The 22,536-nt window shown below is 38.0% G+C and overlaps 1 protein-coding gene across 4 annotated transcripts in view; it reads right to left on the bottom strand.

The window, feature by feature from the left end:
• Positions 1–567: 567 nt before the first annotated feature.
• KAT6A (lysine acetyltransferase 6A) overlaps positions 568–22,536 on the bottom strand; it is a 113,556-nt gene continuing 91,587 nt past the window's right edge. For all 4 annotated transcript variants that reach the window (XM_042934746.1, XM_042934749.1, XM_042934747.1 and 1 more), the window contains 8 exons: positions 18,708–18,849; positions 17,068–17,229; positions 15,909–16,002; positions 13,701–13,932; positions 12,523–12,730; positions 10,737–11,339; positions 7,665–7,977; positions 568–5,570 (listed from right to left, as the gene is read on the bottom strand). In XM_042934746.1, the coding sequence (XP_042790680.1) occupies positions 2,887–5,570; positions 7,665–7,977; positions 10,737–11,339; positions 12,523–12,730; positions 13,701–13,932; positions 15,909–16,002; positions 17,068–17,229; positions 18,708–18,849 (4,438 nt within the window). In that variant the 3' untranslated portion in view covers positions 568–2,886. The remainder of the gene's footprint in view (positions 5,571–7,664; positions 7,978–10,736; positions 11,340–12,522; positions 12,731–13,700; positions 13,933–15,908; positions 16,003–17,067; positions 17,230–18,707; positions 18,850–22,536) is intronic.

Below are 22,536 nucleotides of genomic sequence, written 5' to 3'. Positions count from 1 at the left end.
CTTGCTACATAAAGACGAATGTGAAAAAGGCTAATATTTCTAAGTCTCGGTGTGTAGAAAAGGAACCTGAGAGTTTGAAATATTTGGGAGAAAAATTCCACATGCAAGACAGACATCCAAAATGGCTCAACATAATTTATTTTTTTTTTATGTTAAAATGTACAGAGTTTTTTTGAAAGTACTTGCTAGAAAGGGGAAAAAAAAGTGATATTACATACAAGGAGAGGAAGGGAGACCGACTGGCCCAGGAGCGCATGACATGGAGAAATACAAAGGCATCTAGGCACCCCTTCCCCGTAGCTTACAAGTCACCATGAACAAAGTACAAAGAGGTTACAAAACAGGAAAAGCAAATATAAACAGACAGGAATAGACTTAGCTTCATTTGTACATGCGGCTTTTAGAGGCATCTGGAGCTCTATTCACACACTCTAGAGATCTCTTTAAAGAGAATTTTTATCTTTCTTAAAATAGTTTTTAATATTCTACAACAAAGATAAAAAATTTTAAAGATGGAATGAAATGAAAAAGCTCTTATTTTAAAAGGCATCAAAGTCACTAACAGTGAGTTTTTTAAATTTCTTTTTTAGAAGATTACCCAAGTTATCTTGCTAAAAATACATTTTTTTTTTAAACAGAAGTGAAAAAATGACAGGTACCAATATTACTGTGTTGGATAATTTCTTTCATAATATAGAAAAGAACATTTTCTCTACAATAGTTCTACAGTCACAAAAAGGCTTGTGGAAAAGGGAGCTGCCCGATTGAATTTTTTTTTTTTTTTTAAAGAAACAAATAAAACCAAACACAACCGCAAACCAACAGAAACTGAATTCACGGCCCTCATTTCAACAGCTTCTCCTTCTGCCTTGACCCACCCTCCTCCCAATATACCTCCCTCCCGACCCACCCCATCCCCACCCCAACCAGGAAGCAATGACATAGCTGAAGATGTAGGGAGAGGGCAGCACAGTGCACTTTCTACATAGATGATTGGGAACTGGAAGAGTATATACAGAGAAACTGGGTCCTACACAGCCTTGCACATGCTCAGAATTGATAGCGGTTAAGATGTGGAATTCTGCCTTTTTCTACCTAACACATTTAATTGAGAAAGTCAATTAAAGTGTATTTAAAAAAAAAAAAACAACAAACCTGTGCATTTGAAAAAATTTAATGCCTAATTAGTACTTCAAAAATTTATCTATATAAAATGTACAAATAAAGGAGAGAATTTAATGCTTACAGGTATTTCTTTAAGCAGTACTTCCCCCTTTTGGATATTTGACTGCACATACCGAGTGGTATAATATTTTCCATCTTCTAATGATGGAACATATATATAGATATATATATATTTTTTTTTTTTTTTTACCTATCCCTGGAGCAAGTAACAGGAAGAGAATGGGCGAACTGGCTGCACAAGAGAAAAGATAATGGAGTTGGGAGCAACAAAGGAACCTGCTAAAACCCTGCTGTCCAGATTTGCCCTACTATGCTGGTGGTTGGTTTATCCCTCTTCTCTTTTAACCACTCACAGGAGAGGGGCTGGTGCACTCTGATTCACAGGGAATGAACTCAGGATCTCAAGAAAATGAAAACTAGAGGTATGTATCATTTAAGTAGCTATAAAACTCACACCATGATCTCCCTTAAATCATCTCTTCCAACATAAAATAAACAGTGTCAAATGTCTGTCAGGTATTTTTCAAATCACTGAAATGTACAGTCATCCATCAACACTTTGTATAAGAATGTAAGAGGCTAAGCACTGGGGACTGCTGTTTGAGTTTAGTCAAAGTCAAAGGCTCAAGAATCAAGACCCTTAGCATCTCAAAGTACATACTAAAAACAAGAGGCTGCATGGAATATGTGTGTTATGGCTGATTCACCAGGTGGTAAAAAACAAAGAGGTTAATTTCCTCTTTTTGATTGTTAACTGACCATCTCTATTCCTCCAAGGCTGGATTAGGATTGCAAACAGCTTTCCTCTGAGATTCTGCTGTTAATTGAGACTTACAGTATTTTTGTGTCTCTGAGTGCTGAGTGGGAATAGTAAAAAACAACCCCCCCCCCAAAATTATATTACACTTGATTTAAGAAAAACAAACATTTCAGTGAAGTCCATCTATAAAGAAACATTCTTGGGGAAAGGTTTCAAGAGGTCAAGAGGGGTGTGTGTGTGTGTGTGTGTGTGTGTGTGTGTGTGTGTGTGTGTCTGTGTGTGTGAGTGTAGGGAGTGGAGGGGATTTTAAAAGGAGAAGCATTTTCCTGCCTCGCTTTATTAATAATAATAATAATAATATTAACAATAATAATAAGTTTAAGGAGCTTGGGTTGTTCTCCATGTCCCCATCCGAGTCTCCCCTAAGTGCCTCCTGCTGGAATGAAGTAGGAAATGAAAGGTTGGGTTTGGAGGAAGGGGTCTCGTTAACCCCCGAGATGTATATATAACATTTAAAAATGACAACATTGGGAGCTGCAAACAGTGAGGGGAAACATACATTTTAAAATAAAATAAAGATAATTCACTTTTACACAAATTCTGTCCATGTGGTATGTAAAGAAAGTAAGGCTCTTTTTAATTATGAAAAGATTTTTGTGCATGTTTCCCCTATCCCCAAATCCATTTTTAGATGAGTTCTATTGTAAAATGTTCAAGATTATGAAGAAAACCAAAACCCAGAACAAAATGAACCCAAAAAAAAAAAAAAAAAAAGAGAGAGAAGACCAGGTTTTCTAAAAAATAAAATAAACCAAAGAAAAATTCCTCTAAATCTACAGCAATATTTTAACTGGAAAAAGGTCCATTTTTCTCTGGTTTGTCAGTATAAAAGGTTCCTTTATTTATATATATTTAAGTTTTTAATTGCAAGTTCATCTTGCTCATCTTCTCATGTAAGGTCCATTGAGTGACTGCTTGGGCACACCAGCAGCGTTCATGTAGCTGTGATGGGAGGGGCCAGTGTACATCATGTTTCCATGAGGGTTTGGCTGCATAGGCTGCTGGGTATAGGCCTGGCTCCCCATCATCCCCATCTGCATCTGCATAGGATACTGTGCTGTCTGGTTCATGTAGGCAGGGTTACTATGGTAACTGCTGTTCATCATGGGCTGCGTCATTCGATAGCTGTTCATGGCATTCAAGGTGTTCATATTCATGGAATTGACATTATAGGCAGGGGTCGGCATCAAATTAACCCCCATGTTCATGCCACGCTGAACAGCCAATGCACGAGGGCCAGCCTGCATGGCAACCGCTGGTGGGCTGCGGCCATACAGCTGCTGCTGGTGGGCAGCTGCAGAGGGCAGTGGCGCAGACTTGGAGCGGATGGAAATGTGCCCCTTCACTGGCATCTGCCCTTGCAACCTCTGAGTGTGAGGAATGCCGATGTTGGTGGCAGACATGTTGCACTGTAGCAGAGGTGACGTGAGGTTCATGGTGGTGGATGCCAAGTTTGGGGGCGGCGTCATGGTGGCTTGTGCTTGAGGGGTCCCAGCTAATGGATGAGACGGAGCTAGCTGAGCCAGTCCTGTATTAGACAAAGAAACACTGGTTGCATAGGAAGTCACAGCAGGAGAATGGCTATAAGGCATGGCATGAGGGTCCATAATGGTGTTAGTCAGCTGCTGCAACTTGGCTAGACTGAAGGTGGCTGATGGTTGAGAGTAGCTGCCGGCACCAAAGTCCCCTGGAATCCTCTCATAAATACTTATGTTCCCAGTGCTTCCAGATTCCGGTATCTCCATGATCATAGGCGCTGGAGTGAAACTGTTATTCATACTACACTGTGACAGGGGGGGCTGCTGCTGGGGCGGGGGCGGGGGCTGAGGCTGCTGGGGCTGAGGTGGTGGCGGCGCCGGTGGCTGTTGCTGCTGCTGCTGGGGCGGCGGAGGCTGTGGTGCTGGTTGCTGCTGCTGCTGCTGCTGCTGCTGCTGCTGCTGCTGCTGTTGCTGCTGTGGTGGTGGGGGCGGCGGCTGCTGGTTACTGGGAGGCCTCTCCACCACACAACTCTGAGGTGACTTGATGTTGCAGTTGGCAGCAGCAGGCTGGACGTTGTTCTGCTGCATCATGCTGCAGCTGTTGCCCATGTTTGCCATTTGCTGAGTGACAACACAACTGTTCTGGGTGAGGCTGCTGGAGGAGGACAACCCACCATAGGAGCAGCTGCTCTGGGAAGAGTTAGTCCCACAAATGCTGCCACCCATCGTAGAATCGTAACTGCTGGGGTTCTCATAGTTTTCTGTGGTGCTCTCAATGCTGCCCAGGTCACTGAAGCCACTGTCCACCACCTGCTGAGAGTGGTCTGATACGGAAGGCACATCCATCATGGGGCTGGTCTCCATGTTCTGCATAGAGGGTGCGGACAGGGATCCTTGCTCCGGGCTGATCTGGGTGTAACCGCTTTCAAGGGCAGGCACGTTGGGACTACTGACTGAACGGACCGATTGGCTGGGATGAGACTGAACAGAAGATATCGGGCTATTATGTTCTGAAGCGTGGCAGTCTTCCACCATCGACATCTGAGGGTCTTCATCGGCCTGGGTGTAGCTCTGCAGGGTCTGACACGCGGCCAGAGTTTCTTCGCAGTCCTGGTAGGCTCCCTCATGCTCGTTGCTTTCTTCTTGAGTCAAAGACTGCACTGCTTGCACGGTTTCCAGATCCAGTTCACTGTGAGGAATCTCTTCCTCCTCTTTTAGCTCAATTAATTCTTCTTTAGAGTTTGAATCTTCTTCATGATCGTCCTCAGACCCTGGCATGTGCTCTGATACCATGGATGTTTCGTGGGAAGTCTGTTCCTCTTCAGAATCTGGTTCTGTTTCATCTTTATCCTTTATATTCTCCCTATTGCTCTGCATATTAGTATCTAAAAAAGACTCCTGGCCACCAGGCTCCTCTTTGACATCTTCTCTAACGGGCTGCTCCTCTAGCTCTTTTTTCTTGGTAGATTCCAGATGGCCGTCGTCTTCATCATCTGCATCATGGTCTTCATTCTGGTTTGTCTCTACAGCCACCTCATCCTCTTCCTCTTGCTCCTGTTCTTCCAGCTCTTGCTGCTCCTCCTCTGACTGCCGCTGCTCTTCTGAGACACGGGGCTTCTCTTCCTCCTCTTCTATTTCGGGTTCTTTCGTTTCAGTCTCGGGACTGTTGCTATCCACTGGAGATGCCGCTCTAACTTCACTGCTGGTTGTATCTTCTTCTTCTCCCTCTTCAACCTCTTCCGCTTCCACGTGCATCTCCTCCTCATCCTTCCTTTCTTCTGTTAAAGGCAAGTCTTCTTTTGGTTCAACAGTCTCTTCATTCTCTTGAAGTTTGGGTTTCCGTCCCGGTTTAGGAATGGGAATGGTGGGCTCAACAATGCATTCTTGGGTAGAAACGGGTAGGATTTCCCGATTCAACTTAAATCCTGGTTTGCGACCAGGTCTTTTCTTCCAGTGGATTGGTTTGCGGCTCTTGCCTTTGGGCCATCCCTTTTTCTTTTTCATAGGTGTGGATGTATCTGGCTCAAGCTGAGAATCCTTCACATCACATTTTCTCAAGAGAGATACTGGCTTTAGAACAGGAGTGTCTACACAGAGGGACAAAAAAAAAAAAAAAAAAAAAAAACACACACACACACGCACGTTAAAAAAGTTAAAAGATTTTGTATATTTTCTAGTACTTTTTTCTGAGACCACATGTGCAACGGGAATGATTTTATTAATCATCACAAACTCCTGATTACCTTCTCTTACAAGCTAAGAATCTAAAGGAGAAATCTAATTAATGACATCTTTTAAAGTCACGCAGTGAGCTGGCAGAACAATGAAAGAATCCAGGTCAACATTCTGTTACCAACCACCAGTTAAAGCCAGTTCAGGTTTATCATCACCAACTGCATGGTTTTGTAAGTTAGTCTAAAATACTCAGTTTTATCATCTAGAAAACAGAGATAAGCTGTGTAAAGATGCAAATACTCAATAGTTATTACAACTACTTTAGACAAGCTGTCTTTACTATGTAAGTTACAAATCAACTCATTTCTTCTTTTTTGTTTTACCCCTGTTTGCAATTTATATTATCTCTCTGGCTTTTTTTTTAGTTTCCATAAAATCATGACTTCAGGTAATATCATGAGTTAATTACTCCAGGCCATGACTAAGCAATCTGACATGCTCAGTCAATGTTGTGTTTGTATGGGAACAGCTGCAAGGCATTTAGTCCCAAATAAATACTGACCGGAAAAAAAAACAAGTTAATGACAATGATTTATCAGAAATAAATTTGATATTGGTATTATTTTCTCCCCATTAATTTTTTTCTATTTTTAAAGATTGTAGTAAACTACGCATAGCATAAAATGTACCATTTTAACCATATTTAGGTGTGTGGTGCAGCATTAAGTACCTTCACATTTCCTATTAATTTCTAAAAGGAGGAACACCAAGCAAAAACAGGATCTGGAGAGGAGAACTAAGAAGGTACAGTTAGCAATAACTTGAAAATAAAGAATGGAAATGGTTGCATCAGAGAAAATTTGTCCAAGTCAATAAGAACTTAAACGGGGGATACTATTTGAGCTACAATGATCCAAGGCAGAAATTTTACTGAAGTGCCAAATTTATACAATAAATATTTAGTTTAATATATACATCACAATAAAAGAACTCAGTCATCTTATCACTATTTAAAACTATTTATTATATAAAAACAGGAGAATGGAGAAAACACAAGTTTCCACTAGATATGAAATTGAGTGGATTTATTTTTAAGAGAAGAATAAAAAAACTCAGTTAATAAAAGCTATACATCCACCAAGAGAGGACAACTAGATTTCTTCAAATTCACCCACCAAAGTAAAAAAAAAAACTCAGTCTGACCTTATGGTGAGGCAAACATTGCAGCTGCAGGCAGCATGAGGCACTGGCAGAAACTTTAGGGGAGGATGAACTAGTCTGTGACCTAGCACATTTCTGAGCCCATTTCTTTATCTCTAAATGACAAGGCTATTTCAAAAGTAAACCATTGGATTTTTAGCTATGCCATAAAAATTGAGCCTATTTTGAGGCACTGTCACCATTTTTATTAGAAATTTACTACTCGTAGAGAAAGGCACATTAGAGATATGATTCAGATATGATTCACATCCTGAACAGATGTGAGGCAAGTCCAATTTACATGAGTCGGATCTTAGAACCATTGTAGCATGTATTCATTTAACAATATTTACTGAGTGTCTATTTTAAGCACTCAGCATACAACAATTAGCAAAACAGGTAAGTCCACAAGAGTGTACTTTCTGGTAAAGGGTTATTACTTCAAGATCTTCCTGAGGCTAACTCCAATCCACCAACTAACGGAAGATTCAGATAATGGCTGAGAAAGGAGGAGGCAAAAAAGAACAATTTCCTAACAGCAAGATATTTTCTCCAGTGGAAAAACTAGGTCCTCAGTTGAAGGGAAGACTAGAAAAAAACTTTTTAAAAGGACAGAGGACTAAAGGAGAAAATGGGGATGAATGTGCTTGACACAAATTTTTAGAGATTATCAAGCCGTCCTTTACTTGCTTAGTGGGGTGTGTCACTTTTCAGCTTTTTTGTTGAAGGGTTTGCAGTTATCACTTGAAGTGTGTTTCTTTAGAGACACTAAAACTACCATAAGCAGCGGGTTCTGTAAAACATACCATCAGCGTCATCGGACTCTTCTTCGTCATCTTCATCTTTAGACTTCCTCTTAGAAGAGGATCGACACCTGAGCACATCCTGTGAGGACAAACGATGGAAGTATCCTCTAGAAAAGAGTTCATTTTCATCCTCTTCCTCTTCTTCCTCATCAATCTCAAACGTGGGTTCTAATCGTGGCATTGGCCTCTCAGAGTCAGAGTCTTCAAAAGGTTCATCCAATACCTCTGTAGTCTCAGAAATCGTTTCTGTGACCACGCTGCTGTTGTGGTGTTTGCGCTTTCGGATTCTCCTTCTTCGGTGAAGAATTGGTTTCTATTTAGAAGAGAAAGAAAGTATTTACAGGAATTAATACTATCATTTCTATTAATAACAAGATTAATAGTTTTTAAACCTACTCGAATCAGCCAACAGACATTTTGAATATTATTTCAAAATACTGTACCATAAAGTATCACAGAAAGATGGTGGGTAACTGAATAGAACTTTATAAAAGGCATAGAGAGCAGATATTGTAATTCCCTTTAATAGTTCAGTTAAATTTAACACCCTAGGGAATTGCCTATTTCAATACTGAAATGACACAGAAGCTAGTCCTTTAACTTCTCTTACTTCAAGAGGGGGAAAAAAAGGACTAGAACACTTTTTGTTCGTCTCATAGCTCTCTGAAGATCAACAGAACTATTAGTAAAGCTGTATGCCATCTTCATGAGCTACCCATAAGGAGTTATGGTGAAATGTAAAAACATGGAGCTGATGTGTAATTACCTGATACGAAGTATTTCAAAAGTAATAAATCTGTTACTGGAAAGTGGCACACTGGGCACAATTTTGTACTACGGTTGATCTAATAATACCTTAAATTACACAACAGATAAAACAAAATGATAGAGACGATGCACCAGAAATAATCTAATCCAATCTCCTTACTCCAGAGGTGAGACAGGTTACAGGACCTGTGTAAGGTCACATACCCAGTCAGTATGGAAACGGTTGTAAAAGACAGTCTCTGACTCCCAGTCTGGCGCATTTCTGTAAGAACTTCAGGTATTGTGTACATGATCTCACTGCCTGTTACGATATTCTCTTTTTTACACAGGGAAATAGCACAGTTTTAAAAATAGGCAATAGAAGCCTGGAATGGCAAAGATACAGTCTTCCTGATCACATAATGAATGGCAAAGTGAGCCAGGGTTCAATTTCTCTCCGCTTCAAATTTACTAGTCTGTTTAGTTGAAGTACAATTTTCAAAGTAGGTTAAACATGTCTGGCTCTTCTCTTTGGAAAAATGGCTGACTCTAGGACTGGGACATAAAATATACAAGATAAGCTTAGATCATCTCGCAGTACTAGGAAGTAAGGAAGTGCTCAAAAAAAAAAAAAAAAACAAACCCAAAACACCTTCACAACGATGGGGGTACATATTAAGTTAAAGGGACACAGAAGTGAAGACTCCTATGGCCAAAGCTGGAAGAATCTGAGGAACAAATTAAATAAAGTAGTACTACTGGTTTATAACTCAAAGTGTAAAGTAAATATCTGGGTCCATGCTGACATAAAGAAATGCTTGAATAAATAAGCAGATGGGGAAAAATGGATAAATCTCCAAGCAGAACTCCTATGGAATACAGTGCAACTCTCCACATCTTAAGCGTGGCGTGTGGGCAGTGCTGCCTTCCAAAAAGTACAGTATGGGAGAGGGGAACAAAGGAGTAACTTTACAGTGGAGAAACTGACAAACACAACCTCAAACCCGGTGATCGAGACTAACCTCAACAGTGATAAGTCATATTGACAGTAATACTCTTGTGTTTGGTGTGTGCATGTGTATACATGTACACACGTATCACACACCCTTTATATGATAAGAATGACACTTTATCTCTGTGGTCTTCTTCCCCCAAACCTATTAGCCCATTCTAATATCATGAGGTAAATTCTAAAATACCTAGCCAGTACTTGTCAAACTGTCAAGGTTGTCAAAAACAAGGAGTCTGAGAAACTGTCACACCCAAGGGGGCCCAAAGAGACATGGCTACTAAATGTAATGTGGTATGCTAGATGAGATCCTGGAAGAGAAGAACATAAGGGAAAACTGAGGAAATCTAAATAAATATGGGCTCTAGTTAACAAAATATTGGCTATTTGTGACAAATGTACTATACCAACGTAAGAGGTTAATAATAGGGGAAACTGGGTGTAAGGAATACAGGAACTCTCTGTACTTTCTTCGCAATAATTGCATAAATCTCAAACTGTTCTAAAATTAAAACCTTGTATTTTTATATATAGCCCTTTTTTTTTCATAAGGCTCTGCTTAAGGAAAGGAACAATTTCACTGCTTTGGGTGAAAGCTGTCACCCTTCTACTACACGGTGTTTCATCCAGGTTGCTGAGCTCAGTGTGGCTGGCTTGTGGAAATGCTTAAAGTTCACTCCACAGCCTGGGGTAGTTCTGGTATACAGTTAACCAGAACTTGTTTTCATCCTCTCATCGCATTTATAAACTGGTTTCATTCAAACTTTGCAAGATGACAAATAGAACTGAGAAAATATTTTCACAACCAGGTTAAGTCAAACCACTGGAAGAAAGGGGGGGGGGGGGGAGACAGAAATGGGAGAAGAGACCACAGGGGGTAAGTCCCACTCAAGACGAATGGCCTCACTCAGAGCACCCCCGACACAGGGCACCACTGTCCATCAAACTGTCAAATATTTCTCTCCTTTTCTAACATAAACATTTCCGATCTATATATGCTTTTAAAATATTTTACAAATCCCTAAAAGTCATGATCAGAACATCAAATCAGCAAGCTAAAAAAGTTTGTCGGCTCTTAAATAAGCTCATGGTGTCTATGTTCATTTCCATGAACCAAAGAAGTCCTATACACATTTCAAATGTTCACAGGGAGGATCATAAGCTACAATACACCAAGGTATAAAGTCTAAAAAATACACACTAAGAATTTCTACATTTACTTTCTCAGAACTCTGGGATAGACAAATGTATATAGTAAGCTGCAACTGGGGAAAGAACAGACAAGTCGAAGAAACGAATCACAAGAAAAGCCTTACCTTTCTCTTCAGTGTGGGCTTTGTAAGAATTGGTGGGGAGCTGGACCGAGGACTTTCTGGCTCTTCTTCTTCCTCACTACTCTCACTGAAGCCTCTGAGGAGAGCCCTGTCACCGTCACTATAGCGACGGGGCAGCCTCTCATTGCCTTCTGGTAGTCTACACTTCAGTGCCTCGGGGCTCTTCTTTAGCTGTCCTCGCCAGAGCTCAACCCCCTCACTTAGTCTTCTTTTGGGAATGTCTGGCTTCCCATCCTGGCTGGGCTGCTCCTGAGAGGCTGCTGACTGCTCCTCACTTTCAGTGTATTGTTCTTGGGAGGTTTCTGATTTTTCCTCACATTCTCCATATTGTTCCTGAGGAGCTGATGTCTCTTCCAAGAGCAGTTTAGAATCTTTATCACCAAAACGTTCCTGGGTTTTTCTGTTCTTCCTTCCCCAGCGGCCTCTCCGAGATGGCTGATTGTTTGCAGGAAGACTATCACGAGGAAGGACTTGCTTGTTCAGACGCGTAGAACTAGCTGGTGCCATAACTTCTGGTTTCTTTTCACTTTCTACTGAAGAGTAAGAATCTTGCTCTTTGTTCTCCCGAGATGCAGACTTTCCCACCTGATTTTAGAAAATAAAACCATGCTGGTTAATCTTTCAGCCTTATTCAGTTATATCTCCTATTTGACCTCCTAAATACAGAGATAAGAAAACAAAGTTTTAAAAAAGAAAAGCATAATTTAGTAGCTATCATGAATATTTCTCATGTGTTTGACATTGCTTTAAATGCTTTATAGTATACATTAATCCTCACAACAATTGTATGAAGTGTTATTATTACATCCTCATTTTACAAAACGAGGTAACCGAGGCACAAAAAAATATAAGTAACTCGCCTTAGGACATGCAATAGCAAATATAGAAGCTGGGATATAAACCCAGGCAGTGAGACCCAAGAGTTAGTGCTCTTAACCACTATGTAATCCCACCTTCAATAAACAAAATGAACAGCATTGTTCTTATAAATGTTAAATGATATAATTTTAAAATTTATCAGAAATAAAAATTTATAAACAGAGAGAAGATGGGCTCTGGGGTATGGGCAAGAGAAAAGGGGTGTTTGAAAAAAATGAAAGAAAATTTCTGTAATTATTTTGATTTATTTTTATTCTGAATATTTAATTTCATTTTGAAAATTAAATTACATTAAACAGGGGCATGAAATTGTTTACGTTTATCAAAGGACATAGATTTTTAAAGGAAGAAAGCACGGCTTTAAAAAAAAACAGAGAAAGGTAGGCATCATGTGACAAAAAATACTGAAAACTATACAATGTCATACAGTCCCTCATTAACCCTTTAATGGCTAAAGACATCTGTGTACCCACTGAACTGTTTAGTGCTCTATTAGAACATACATGTTTACATTATTTCCTTAATGTTTTACTTTAAGGAAAAGGTATCTTAATTTGTTTTAACAATGGTCAGAATTAAATTCAGATTTGTCAGTTACTACACAGCTTAAGATTTAGCCGTTTATCAGCACTCTGGTAAGAAATATTTAGTTCTACATAACACATTATTACAAATTTGAAGGTCTCCTAATGACCTAAGGCTTAAAAATATACAATTTAAGTAAACAAAACCCAGCTTTCTTGAAATCTCTATCACTGTAATCATCTCTGAAAATCTAATGTGAATTGACGGTGTTGGTTTAAGATATTGTAACACATATCACAAATAATCATGAAAACCAAAAATAGAGCCTTCTGTTATCAAAAATAGAGACTACTCATGCCCTTACACTTGTCTCTAACTCTCTTTCCTGGCACTGCGGCTCTTCGTTTTCTCCTTCCTCAGCCTCCTCTTCTTCCTCCTCTGAGACCACAGAATTGGAGACTATGACAGGGGTCCAGCGCAAACATTCTGGATCTACATCTACAGGCCGCAAATTCAGCTGAAGCTTTGCCATGTGATCCTGGATAAGTTTTTCCCGGCGGATTATCACAAATCTGGAACCAGAGTAAAGTTTATAGCAATCAACAACGTATAAGAGTACCTAACAATGAATATGGAGCTATAACCCCTAGAAAACCTGGAGATGATGATAAATGCTTCAAAAATAGCCTGCCTGGGAAGATGAAATATAGAAGTATGCCACCATACAAGATAACTAATACAAAGTTGGACACATACTTCATACTCAACAACAGCAATGGATTTGGTTATTTTAACCATTCACTGTCTCATACTTCCCAGCTCTGGAATTTCTGCTACTCTCCTGTACACTATCTCCTATTCTCCATCTTTCTAGCCCAATGCTTCCTTCCTTTCTCTGTGATCTTTTCCCAATCACTCCAGATAAGAGTGAGCTGACTTTCCCTTGACCTATATTTTATTTTATACCACATATAATGGAAATAAATCATGGACATATATTTTATTAGGCATTATTTCTAGAGTTGTTCTCATTACGTGAAGAAGCTCCCAACATTAGAAAAGATTCAGTAGCTTATGTCCAAAAGTTAGAAGAAAGACCAGAAAAAACAATTTAAAAAAAGTTTAAGGTCAACGGTATCAAGGATCATAGAAAGGAAAATGTCGTCTCAGGATTACCAAATGTATTAGTTTATTATATTAGTTTATACCCTTTCATTGATATTTGGCTGCCTGATCCAAAAACTTCCACCTGATTATCTTTTGAAAGTATAACAAAGGGGGGCGCCTGGGTGGCTCAGTTGGTTAAGCGTCCGACTTCGGCTCAGGTCACGATCTTGCGGTCCATGAGTTTGAGCCCCGCGTCGGACTCTGGGCTGATGGCTCAGAGCCTGGAGCCTGCTTCCGATTCTGTGTCTCCCTCTCTCTCTGCCCCTCCCCCGTTCATGCTCTGTCTCTCTCTGTCCCAAAAATAAATAAACGTTAAAAAAAAAAAAAAATTTAATAAAAAAAAAAAGAAGTATAACAAAGGGATGTGATACTCACTGATCACTACGGAAGTCCAGCATTCGTAGGTGGTGGAGTGTGGAAGTAATGTCTTGAGGACAGATACCTGTCAACTTGCTTAACTTCTTAATGCTGATTTGCTTGTCATTTTGGTGATAAAGGCACTCCAATATTACACTTTTCCAATAAGCCATGTAGGAAAGACGACCTAGATCGGATAATGGTTTCTCTGGAGACCCTGCTTGGCCTTCACGCTTTGATAACAAATAACCTAAAGAAACCACCAAATCACAAATATGTCAGCGAGCCTAAAATAGGCTAATTCACCAAAATAACAATCCCCTCTTCCACAACCAATCTAAGTAGTACAGGAAATAATAATTTCAAAAGCAAATTCCTCCAAGAAAAAAAAAATTAAAAAATTACTTCAACACAAATTTGCAGAAGATTATGTAATTTATATATACTGAGAGAACATGAGGTTAGCATTACTTTGTCTATACTTGCTATAAACCACATTGTTAAAATATTCAAACTTAAAAAAAAAAAATCATACAACCTCATATTAACAGGCTACATAAGATTAAGGCAATAATGCTTTTTATTTTATAGGGGAACCACTCTTGCATGTTTTACCTGGACCACCAGATGGCAACAGCTATACCTGAACTATTGAACAGTACAAAAGGATGCCTTAGTTTTTAAATAATTCTATCTATTAAGATTATGATTCTTCTGCAAGTGAATTAGATGACAATTTCTCACTTCAGTCAAAGCTCTCTTTGCAATTACCCGTCACCCTAATTCTTGATAAGTAAGGATGTCAGCGTGGGGCTGTCACAGTGAGTGTATGGTGGCATTTGTCCTCCTGTCTAGAGCATGACTCTCAAGATCAGGAAAAGAAAGGCATAAGTTCTAAGAAGAAGTATCAAAAATGGAGATGGCAGAAGAAATGTAGTTTTTTTGTCATCAAAGGAAACTTTATTAAAGGCAATCTATAAATGGTAATGTGGGAAATTAGGTTACATTAGGAAAAGCAAATGAAAACAATTAGTATAATAATCCTAGACTATTGTTTATCTCAAATATATAACAAATTTTCCCCTAACTTTGCTGTGTAATGGAATAACACATCCAAACATGAGTTCTATTTCAACACAATATATTGATATTAAATAACCTAAGCTGCTCTCTCTACTACTAATCCAAAAAGGCCAAGAAAATATATAAAATAATCAGTGGCATATTTCCAATAAAATATGGTCAGAAGTGCAGTCTAAGGCCAAGTGGAATAAGCTGTGCTGGTCCATCTTGAGAATTAACTTCTTACCACTGGTGATATAACCATCTGATACTTAGAAGAAAAACCGTATCAAAATATTCCCTCAAAAATCACTATTTTATTAATCAATATAAAATTTATTGTAAACATAGATTTACTTTCTAAGCAAGACTATCAACATGTTCCATGATGACTTTTTTCAGAACTGTTCCTTTCCATTTTTAAGTCAGATTAAATTATTTCCTATATTTCCTATAAATTATTTCCTAGATCATTTATTTTTAAGATTTTTAAAGGTGCACTGCATATTTTAACCACGAGGTAGAGTCTGTAAGTAAGAAATGATGTATACACTTTCCCAGATAATTGAATAACAAAAATAAGGCAAGTCCTGTACTTTACTGTATTAATTTAAGTAGTTATACATGTGTTTAGTATTGTTGTGAGTTAGAATTAGCATAAAACTAAGTTCCACTGTAAGTTAGCAGTTGAAAATTAAAACTATTTGCAAAAGATCACACAGAAGTTAGTATTCAGTATAAGCTATTTTATTTTATTTTTTTGAATGTTTGTTTATTTTTGTAGGAGAGAAAGAGCATGAGCAGGGGAGGAGCAGAGAGAAAGGATGACACAGAACCCGAAGTAGGTTCCAGGCTCCGAGCTGTCAGCACAGAGCCCGGCACGGGGCTTGAACTCACAAACCATGAGATCATGACTTGAGCTGAAGTAGGACGCTTAACTGACTGAGCCACCCAGGCACCTCCGGTATAGGCTATTTAAAAACATTTCATGTCCAATCCAAAAAAAAGAAAAAAGAAAAAATTCATGACTTTAGGTTTTAAAGTCCCATACAGCAGTACAACAGAAGATACTAGCAACCAATAAATCATCTGCAAATCTTTAAAAATATATACGGAAGGCCCACAAAAAGAGATAATGAGAAATGGTATTATTATAATCCTTACTGAAATCGATGAGAAACCTGCCATAGCCCTTACGCTGGTACTGGGGAAGAATCATTATGCAGGAAACGTTGTACTTCTGCTGGCAGTGCTTTTCCTGGTAAAGAAAGTTTTAAAACAACACGCTAGTAAGACTGAATAGTAATGCTAATTATTAAGAAACAAAGACTAACAGTCAAAACCACAGCCCTAGTCCTCTGAGAATAGCATATGCATCAAGGAAAAAATACCCCAGTGGGAGGAGACAGGACAACGTTAAGTCATTGTCACTACCCACAAAGCAACCATCCCAGGAGAATAAAAATATAAAATAAAATTATGCCATCCAACACCATCTGCAACTCAAAAACAGTATGTCATTGCCTAATATGAACAGAGGAATCTCAGTCCCAATCAATCTGCAAAGCTATAGATGATTGGTCAATGTGACACTCCAGAAATGGGAAAATTCATCAACTATTTCAGGGATTCTTTTGTTTCCTGCTCTGGTGCTACATAGGGCAGTCCCATCTCCCCATTAGTTGTACCTAACTTTACAAAAATAACCCCAAAATGTTGTGTACACTTTTAAAAATAAGGCAATATATATAAAATTATATTTAACTTCTGAAATAGCCAACAGAAAGCTGGTACTTTCCACTTAGCCATTTCATATACTTAGATTTTACCATAGGCCAGCTTAAATAAAAGTACATCTTTTACGTTGTTTGACTACAAAAAAACACCTTTTGTTCACCCCAAAAGAATGAAAGACTATAGGAAGGGAAGAAAACATCCGTTAATAAAAAGGGCTTATTCTTATTTCTGTGCTTCAAATTTAAAGTAGGAAGAGCAGACTTAAACTGAGAAAGAGCTCAAAGAGGTAATGACTGTGTTTATTTCACAAGTTCTATCTATTATTACCATGGGAATAGAAGTCATTTTAAAACTCTTCCTCTTGAGTATAACCGGCAGCTCATGTTCCTAGGAGACTACAGTCTGTTGAATGTTACTAGATACCTTCTAGCCTTTGGTAAGTTTCTGAATATTCCTTCTATTTTCCTTTCCAAAAGCTAGATGGTGCCCAGAAGGTGCTGCACTTTGTAGTGTTCTAGTGAGAACTGACAAAGTTTGCTTCAGATTTCCGTGTGAATTCAAACATATTTTAAGCTGATATACTTACTTTAGAAAAGTAGCCAACAAGGTGGCAGCCCTTGACATCATTCTGTGTTAGTACATAAAAAAGAAATGGCTCCACGTCATAATAGAGTGTTTTGTGGTCAAGAAACAACTTTGCCAAGAGACACAGGTTCTGACAATAAATGGTACTCACATTCCCATCAACCTAGAAAATAATAGAACAAAATGGTCAGTAAAGTCGCTCTTTAGTTCTAGAACAATAATACACATTACTTACAAATACCTGTGAGTATCCACAGTCCAGCCTAATAGGGCTGTCAGTGATCAGAACCTGGAAGCTATCCTCTGAAACAGCAGAATTACGATACCTGCTGTTGTAAGACAACTAAATATATAAAATACTGCATCTCAACAAAGTATGAATAGCTAGACAAGGAGATGATGACCCTTTTAAAAACAGCACTTTTTGCTTTTATAACAAGATCGGTTGCAGTAATCCTTCAGACAGCAAGCTGATTTGATTCATTTTTTAAAGTAATTCAACAAAAGATCTAAAAGCAGCCTCTTCTAAAATACATTTGTTAAGTAAAACAAGGTATAACTATAGTCCACTCTATGCCAGCATCCAAAAGCAATGCAGTCTGGCTGCCACAATCAGATTTGCCCCGAAATAAAGCTATTTTCAGGAGTATTAACTATTGCCAGAGGCATCAACCAAGCAGGTTCCCTAGGTAGCAACCTGGCAAATGAGAGATTTCTTGGAATCAGGATGGCCAAGATCAGGAGCACCACTGTGTATTTCTCCTGACACACCCCTGGGTTGCTGGAGCTTCGAGAGCTTGCTCTTTTACACAAATGCCAACAGATACCCACATTAAACCCTAAGACATCAATATTTCAGGATAGAAACCTCAACAATTTAAGTAATTTCATATTACTTCTTTTAAAATATACACCAATATATGCTTAAGGCGAGAAGCACTTTGCTCTTGGGTATTGTAGACCACACCCTTATTCCTCCCCCCGCCCCGAGGGTGAAGAGATCCACTACTTCTCACCTAAAATGAAGGCGCAGGGAAAATCAAGAAAGTTAGAGACTGAGTGATCCCCACAATCTGAAATTCTATCATCACAGTAATTAACAGAACTGAGCACATGGCAGGTGTTCAATTAATACCTGGCAGTAAAACCATGAACTGAGGATCTAGAAACTAAAACCCCATGACCAACAACACAAAATCACGGACATAGCCTAAGTCATATCATCATGATGAAGTAAGAAATATATATTTTTATAACTTTACAAAATACAACTTACTACAGTTATTAAATATCTCTACCAAATATTCCTTTAAGTGGGGCAACAGAAATTTTTCATTTAAATACCATTATTTCATAGATTCTAAGACACAATTTTATCACATCTAAACATAAAAAATCATTTGGTATTTTATAATCAAATGGAATCCTGAAATACAGAATAATTTATTCTGAGATCAAGATTGTGACCTCGGTACAATCTGGATTGGCCTAATTCTGCTTCTCCTATAAACTGGATTATCAGACTCAAGAGTGAGTACAACAGTAAAATAACATTGCAAAAAAGACAACTACAATTAGATACAGTATAGGTGGTACTGCATTTGAAATGATAGGAAGACAACTATAAAACATCTACTTTACCTCAAAGACAGAAATATTATTTTTTCTGTAAATCTCATTGGCAGGAGGATGGAACCAACCACATTTCTTCATGTGCTGCTGGAGAATAGTTCTACTTTTCATGTATTTTAGACAGAATTCACAAAGATATAATTTAGGCAGCCTGTAAATAATAATTAAACAAAGAAAGACAGGACTTTTTATAAGACTGTAAACTTTCACAGCTATTCTTTTTTGACTCTCATTACTATTCAAGTAAAAAGGTGGAGACTGTCTTATCATCCCCATTAACCAAATGAAAGACAGAAAACAAACTAAAGACAAAATTAATTTGGTTAATAGCATCCAACTAATTAATAGCAGGAGGGCAAGGGTGAGAAGATACCCGAGATTCAGTGCTCTTCCTATCAGACTAGTAATTCCTAGTCGTCTTAAAAGCTACCCACCTGGCAGACAATGAAAATCTCATATTCTCCCCTCCTTGATAATCTCTAATAAGTAGAAAATAAAGTCTACCTTCAAAACACACCAATAAGAAGATTTTGTCAAGCTATATATTTTCTTTGGTTCTTTATTTGATCATTCTTTTTTTTTTTTTTTTTTTTTTTCCAAGAAAATACACATTTGTTAAATACCACTGATCTCTGAACAACATGGGTTTGAACTGCATGGGTCCACTTATAAGTGGATTTTTCTTGGTAAATACAGTACAGTACTGTAAATGTATTTTATGATTTTCTTAACATTTTCTTCTGTCTAGCTTACTTTATTTTTATTGTAAGAATATAATATATGGGGCATTTAATACAAATTATGTGTCAATTGACTGTTTATACTATTGGTAAGGCTTCTGGTCAACAGGAAGCTATTAGTACTAGTTAAGTTTTGGGGGAGACAAAGGTTATACATGAATTTCTGACTGCACAGGTTGGGGTCCCTAACTGTAGTGCTGTTCAAGGGTCAACTATACTACAGTGTGTTAGGCCTTGTGCTAAATGCACTAGGGACAGAGTGCTGAGTAAAATGGATATAGGGTGGGTACTATAAAAGCAGATTTTATATTATCTTTTTAAGTATAAAATTATAATAATGAATATGTTTTTTCAAGTTAGGACATACTGCACTACCTCCTTCCTTATGAAACCCCTGAAATTCTGGCTTTTCCTCTGGTTAAATATCACATTACATCCTGTAACTTAAAAGTCTATTATTCAACAAGTGAAATAAAAGTTCAAATTAATCTTTCAGATATTCTAGTATTAATTTGTATTTATACAACAGTATTGCTATTTTAGCAATAATTTAACAGGACTTCTTCTTTACAATGTTCCTTTTATGAGGAGCTAGGCAAGAAAGTGACTGGATTAGTTCGTAAGAAGGAATATAACCTAATTAAAATTTATACCTGGTTTTAGTCTAATCCAGAAGACCACATGGCTCTTCTATTATAAAATACACACTTCATTTATCCTCAGCACAGAGACTTCCCTGCATCCTGAACTGTGTGTGTCCAGAACTGGTCATGCCTTGGTAATCGGAGATCTGATACTATCTTTAAAAACTACATACACAAAAATACTGGATATGATGACAAAATATATAATCCAAATAAATTTGTCTCTCAAATAAGTAAGTATTGAGGCTGAAGGAAATTTTAATAAACCTCATTAATTTAGTTGCTATCAGTTTGGACAGCTATGCTTTAAAAAGATTACAATGGAATTAAAGAAAAGATTAACACACAAAAGGTCTAACTTGTTAAAGTGTCAAGACCACACTACTTTTTCAAGTACCACTCTGGAAGCCACATTTTTTAACGTTTTTTTTTTTCATTCATTTTTTTGAGAAGACAGACTTTTTTTTCCATTCATTTTTTGAGAGACAGAGAGAGCACGAGTTAGGGAGGGGCAGGGGGAGAGGGAGACACAGTATCTAAAGCATGCTCCAGGCTCTGCACTGTCAGCACAGAGCCCGATGAGGGGCTTGAACCCACTAACTGTGACATCATGACCTGAGCTGAAGTTGGCCACTTAATGGACTGAGCCACCCAGGTGCCCCAGGAGGCCACTTTTAAAACTTAATTATACTTTATCTGAAAACATCTAACATTCAACCAAGGCCTTTGCCAAGGTGTATTTATGGAAACACTAGTCCTGTATGTAATAAGTGTTTCATGCTCAAATAAGGGTGAAAACTGCCAGTCAGTGCGCTAAAAGCTTCGAGGGAACTATTTCAGTATAATATTTCTAAGTGTCTACAATATCTAATACTGTTTTTCAACATCTCTCATATTAGACAGACCAATACAACTCGAAATTCTATCATTAATACAAAAGTCATTCCAAAATAAGGTACTGAGTAAAACAAATAATAAATGACATCATAAACTGAAGTCAAGAAACAGGAACCAAGGGCATGAAAAAGAAAGGTTTCCTAGGCAACTGTGCTTATTTCCTTTGCATGTTGCTTCAAATTCCACTACTCAGAGAAGGAAGGGCAGTGAGATAGATGGCTTCCCCCTCCCCCCTTTTTTTAACGTTTATTTTGAGAGAAAGAGCAAGAGAGGGGAAGGGCAGAGAGAGAGGGAGTGATAGAATCCCAAGCAGGCTTCATGTTGTCAGCACAGAGCCCAATGCAGGACTCGATCTCACAAATCATGAGATCATGACCATGAGATCATCAAGAGTTGTTGCTTAACGGACTGAGGAACCCCGGCGCCCTGAGCTTTTTCCTTCCTTACCAACCAGAACTAAAAAAAAAAAAAAAAAAAAAAATCACAAAAGGAAATGGCCGCAATTATTAACTTCATCATTAATGTGGGCACTAGATATCCTGAGTCTCAGAGCTGACCCACAACTGCCAGATTGTTTTACTGAATATGTGGATTTTGAATAATTTCTTCTTAAAAAGGAAGGTGGAAGGTAATTCTCCCTATGTAATTAAAGGCATCCTCCTCCCTCCAACTACTCTACTGCTTACCTTTATTTACCTGTGCTAAATTCTCAATGAGCAGTTTTAACTTGCTGCAACATGAAGACATAGAAGAATCCATGAACACAGTTTCACTTTGAGAGCTAAATATTACAACTAAATTTTCCCTACAATGTGAATCTGAGAAACATAGATAAAATCCTGGGAAAAAAGGAAGGGAGAGAGGAGTGACAGACAACTAAAATTTCTAGATTACGCTAAAGATAAATGCCAACTTTAAAAGCATCCAATTTAACTTTTACGTCTTGGTACAAAGACATGAAAATAAAGTACAGCTTATTTCCTAAGGCCTATGAAAGAAGGTCTAATTTTTAAAGTTCTTGTAGTAAGCAAGTTGTTCAAGAAAACACAGGAAGCAATGAAACCTATAAGAAAATTACTGCCAAGTCTTATCTGGTGAATTTTAAGTTCATGCTATTTCCTTGGAATAGCAAGATGTATGACATTTTCTTGATTAAAAAAAAAAAAAAAACTTTAGCAAATCTTAGTATTTGAAAAATAACAAAGTAAAAGCAAATATCATAATCTACTTTACTCCAATTCAGCTCTTGCTGAAAACATTTTAAAAGCCTCTTACTTTATTATAATCAAGCCCACTGGAATGACACTATTAGTCTAAAGGGAATCATCTGATAATAAAACATTTTGTTTTTCCAGGAGTTTTAACAGTACAAATGGCTGAAGTTTCCTTGTTGAAAAAATAGATCATATAGGAAGAACATGAGATCACATCAAATGAAGTATAGTCATAGAGTATGAATACTCTTAGCCCTAAAGATGGCTGCTGCTTTTTGTCATTGTCTTCCTGACAGCCCTAGTCCTTGACTATCAAATAGGTGTATGGTTGCCTAGATCAACT

The sequence above is a fragment of the Panthera leo genome, chromosome B1 (genome assembly GCF_018350215.1).
Source record: "Panthera leo isolate Ple1 chromosome B1, P.leo_Ple1_pat1.1, whole genome shotgun sequence".
Taxonomy (NCBI): Eukaryota; Metazoa; Chordata; class Mammalia; order Carnivora; family Felidae; genus Panthera; species Panthera leo.
The sequence above is the reverse complement of the archived record's forward strand: the minus strand, read 5'-3'. Positions and strand labels throughout refer to the sequence as shown.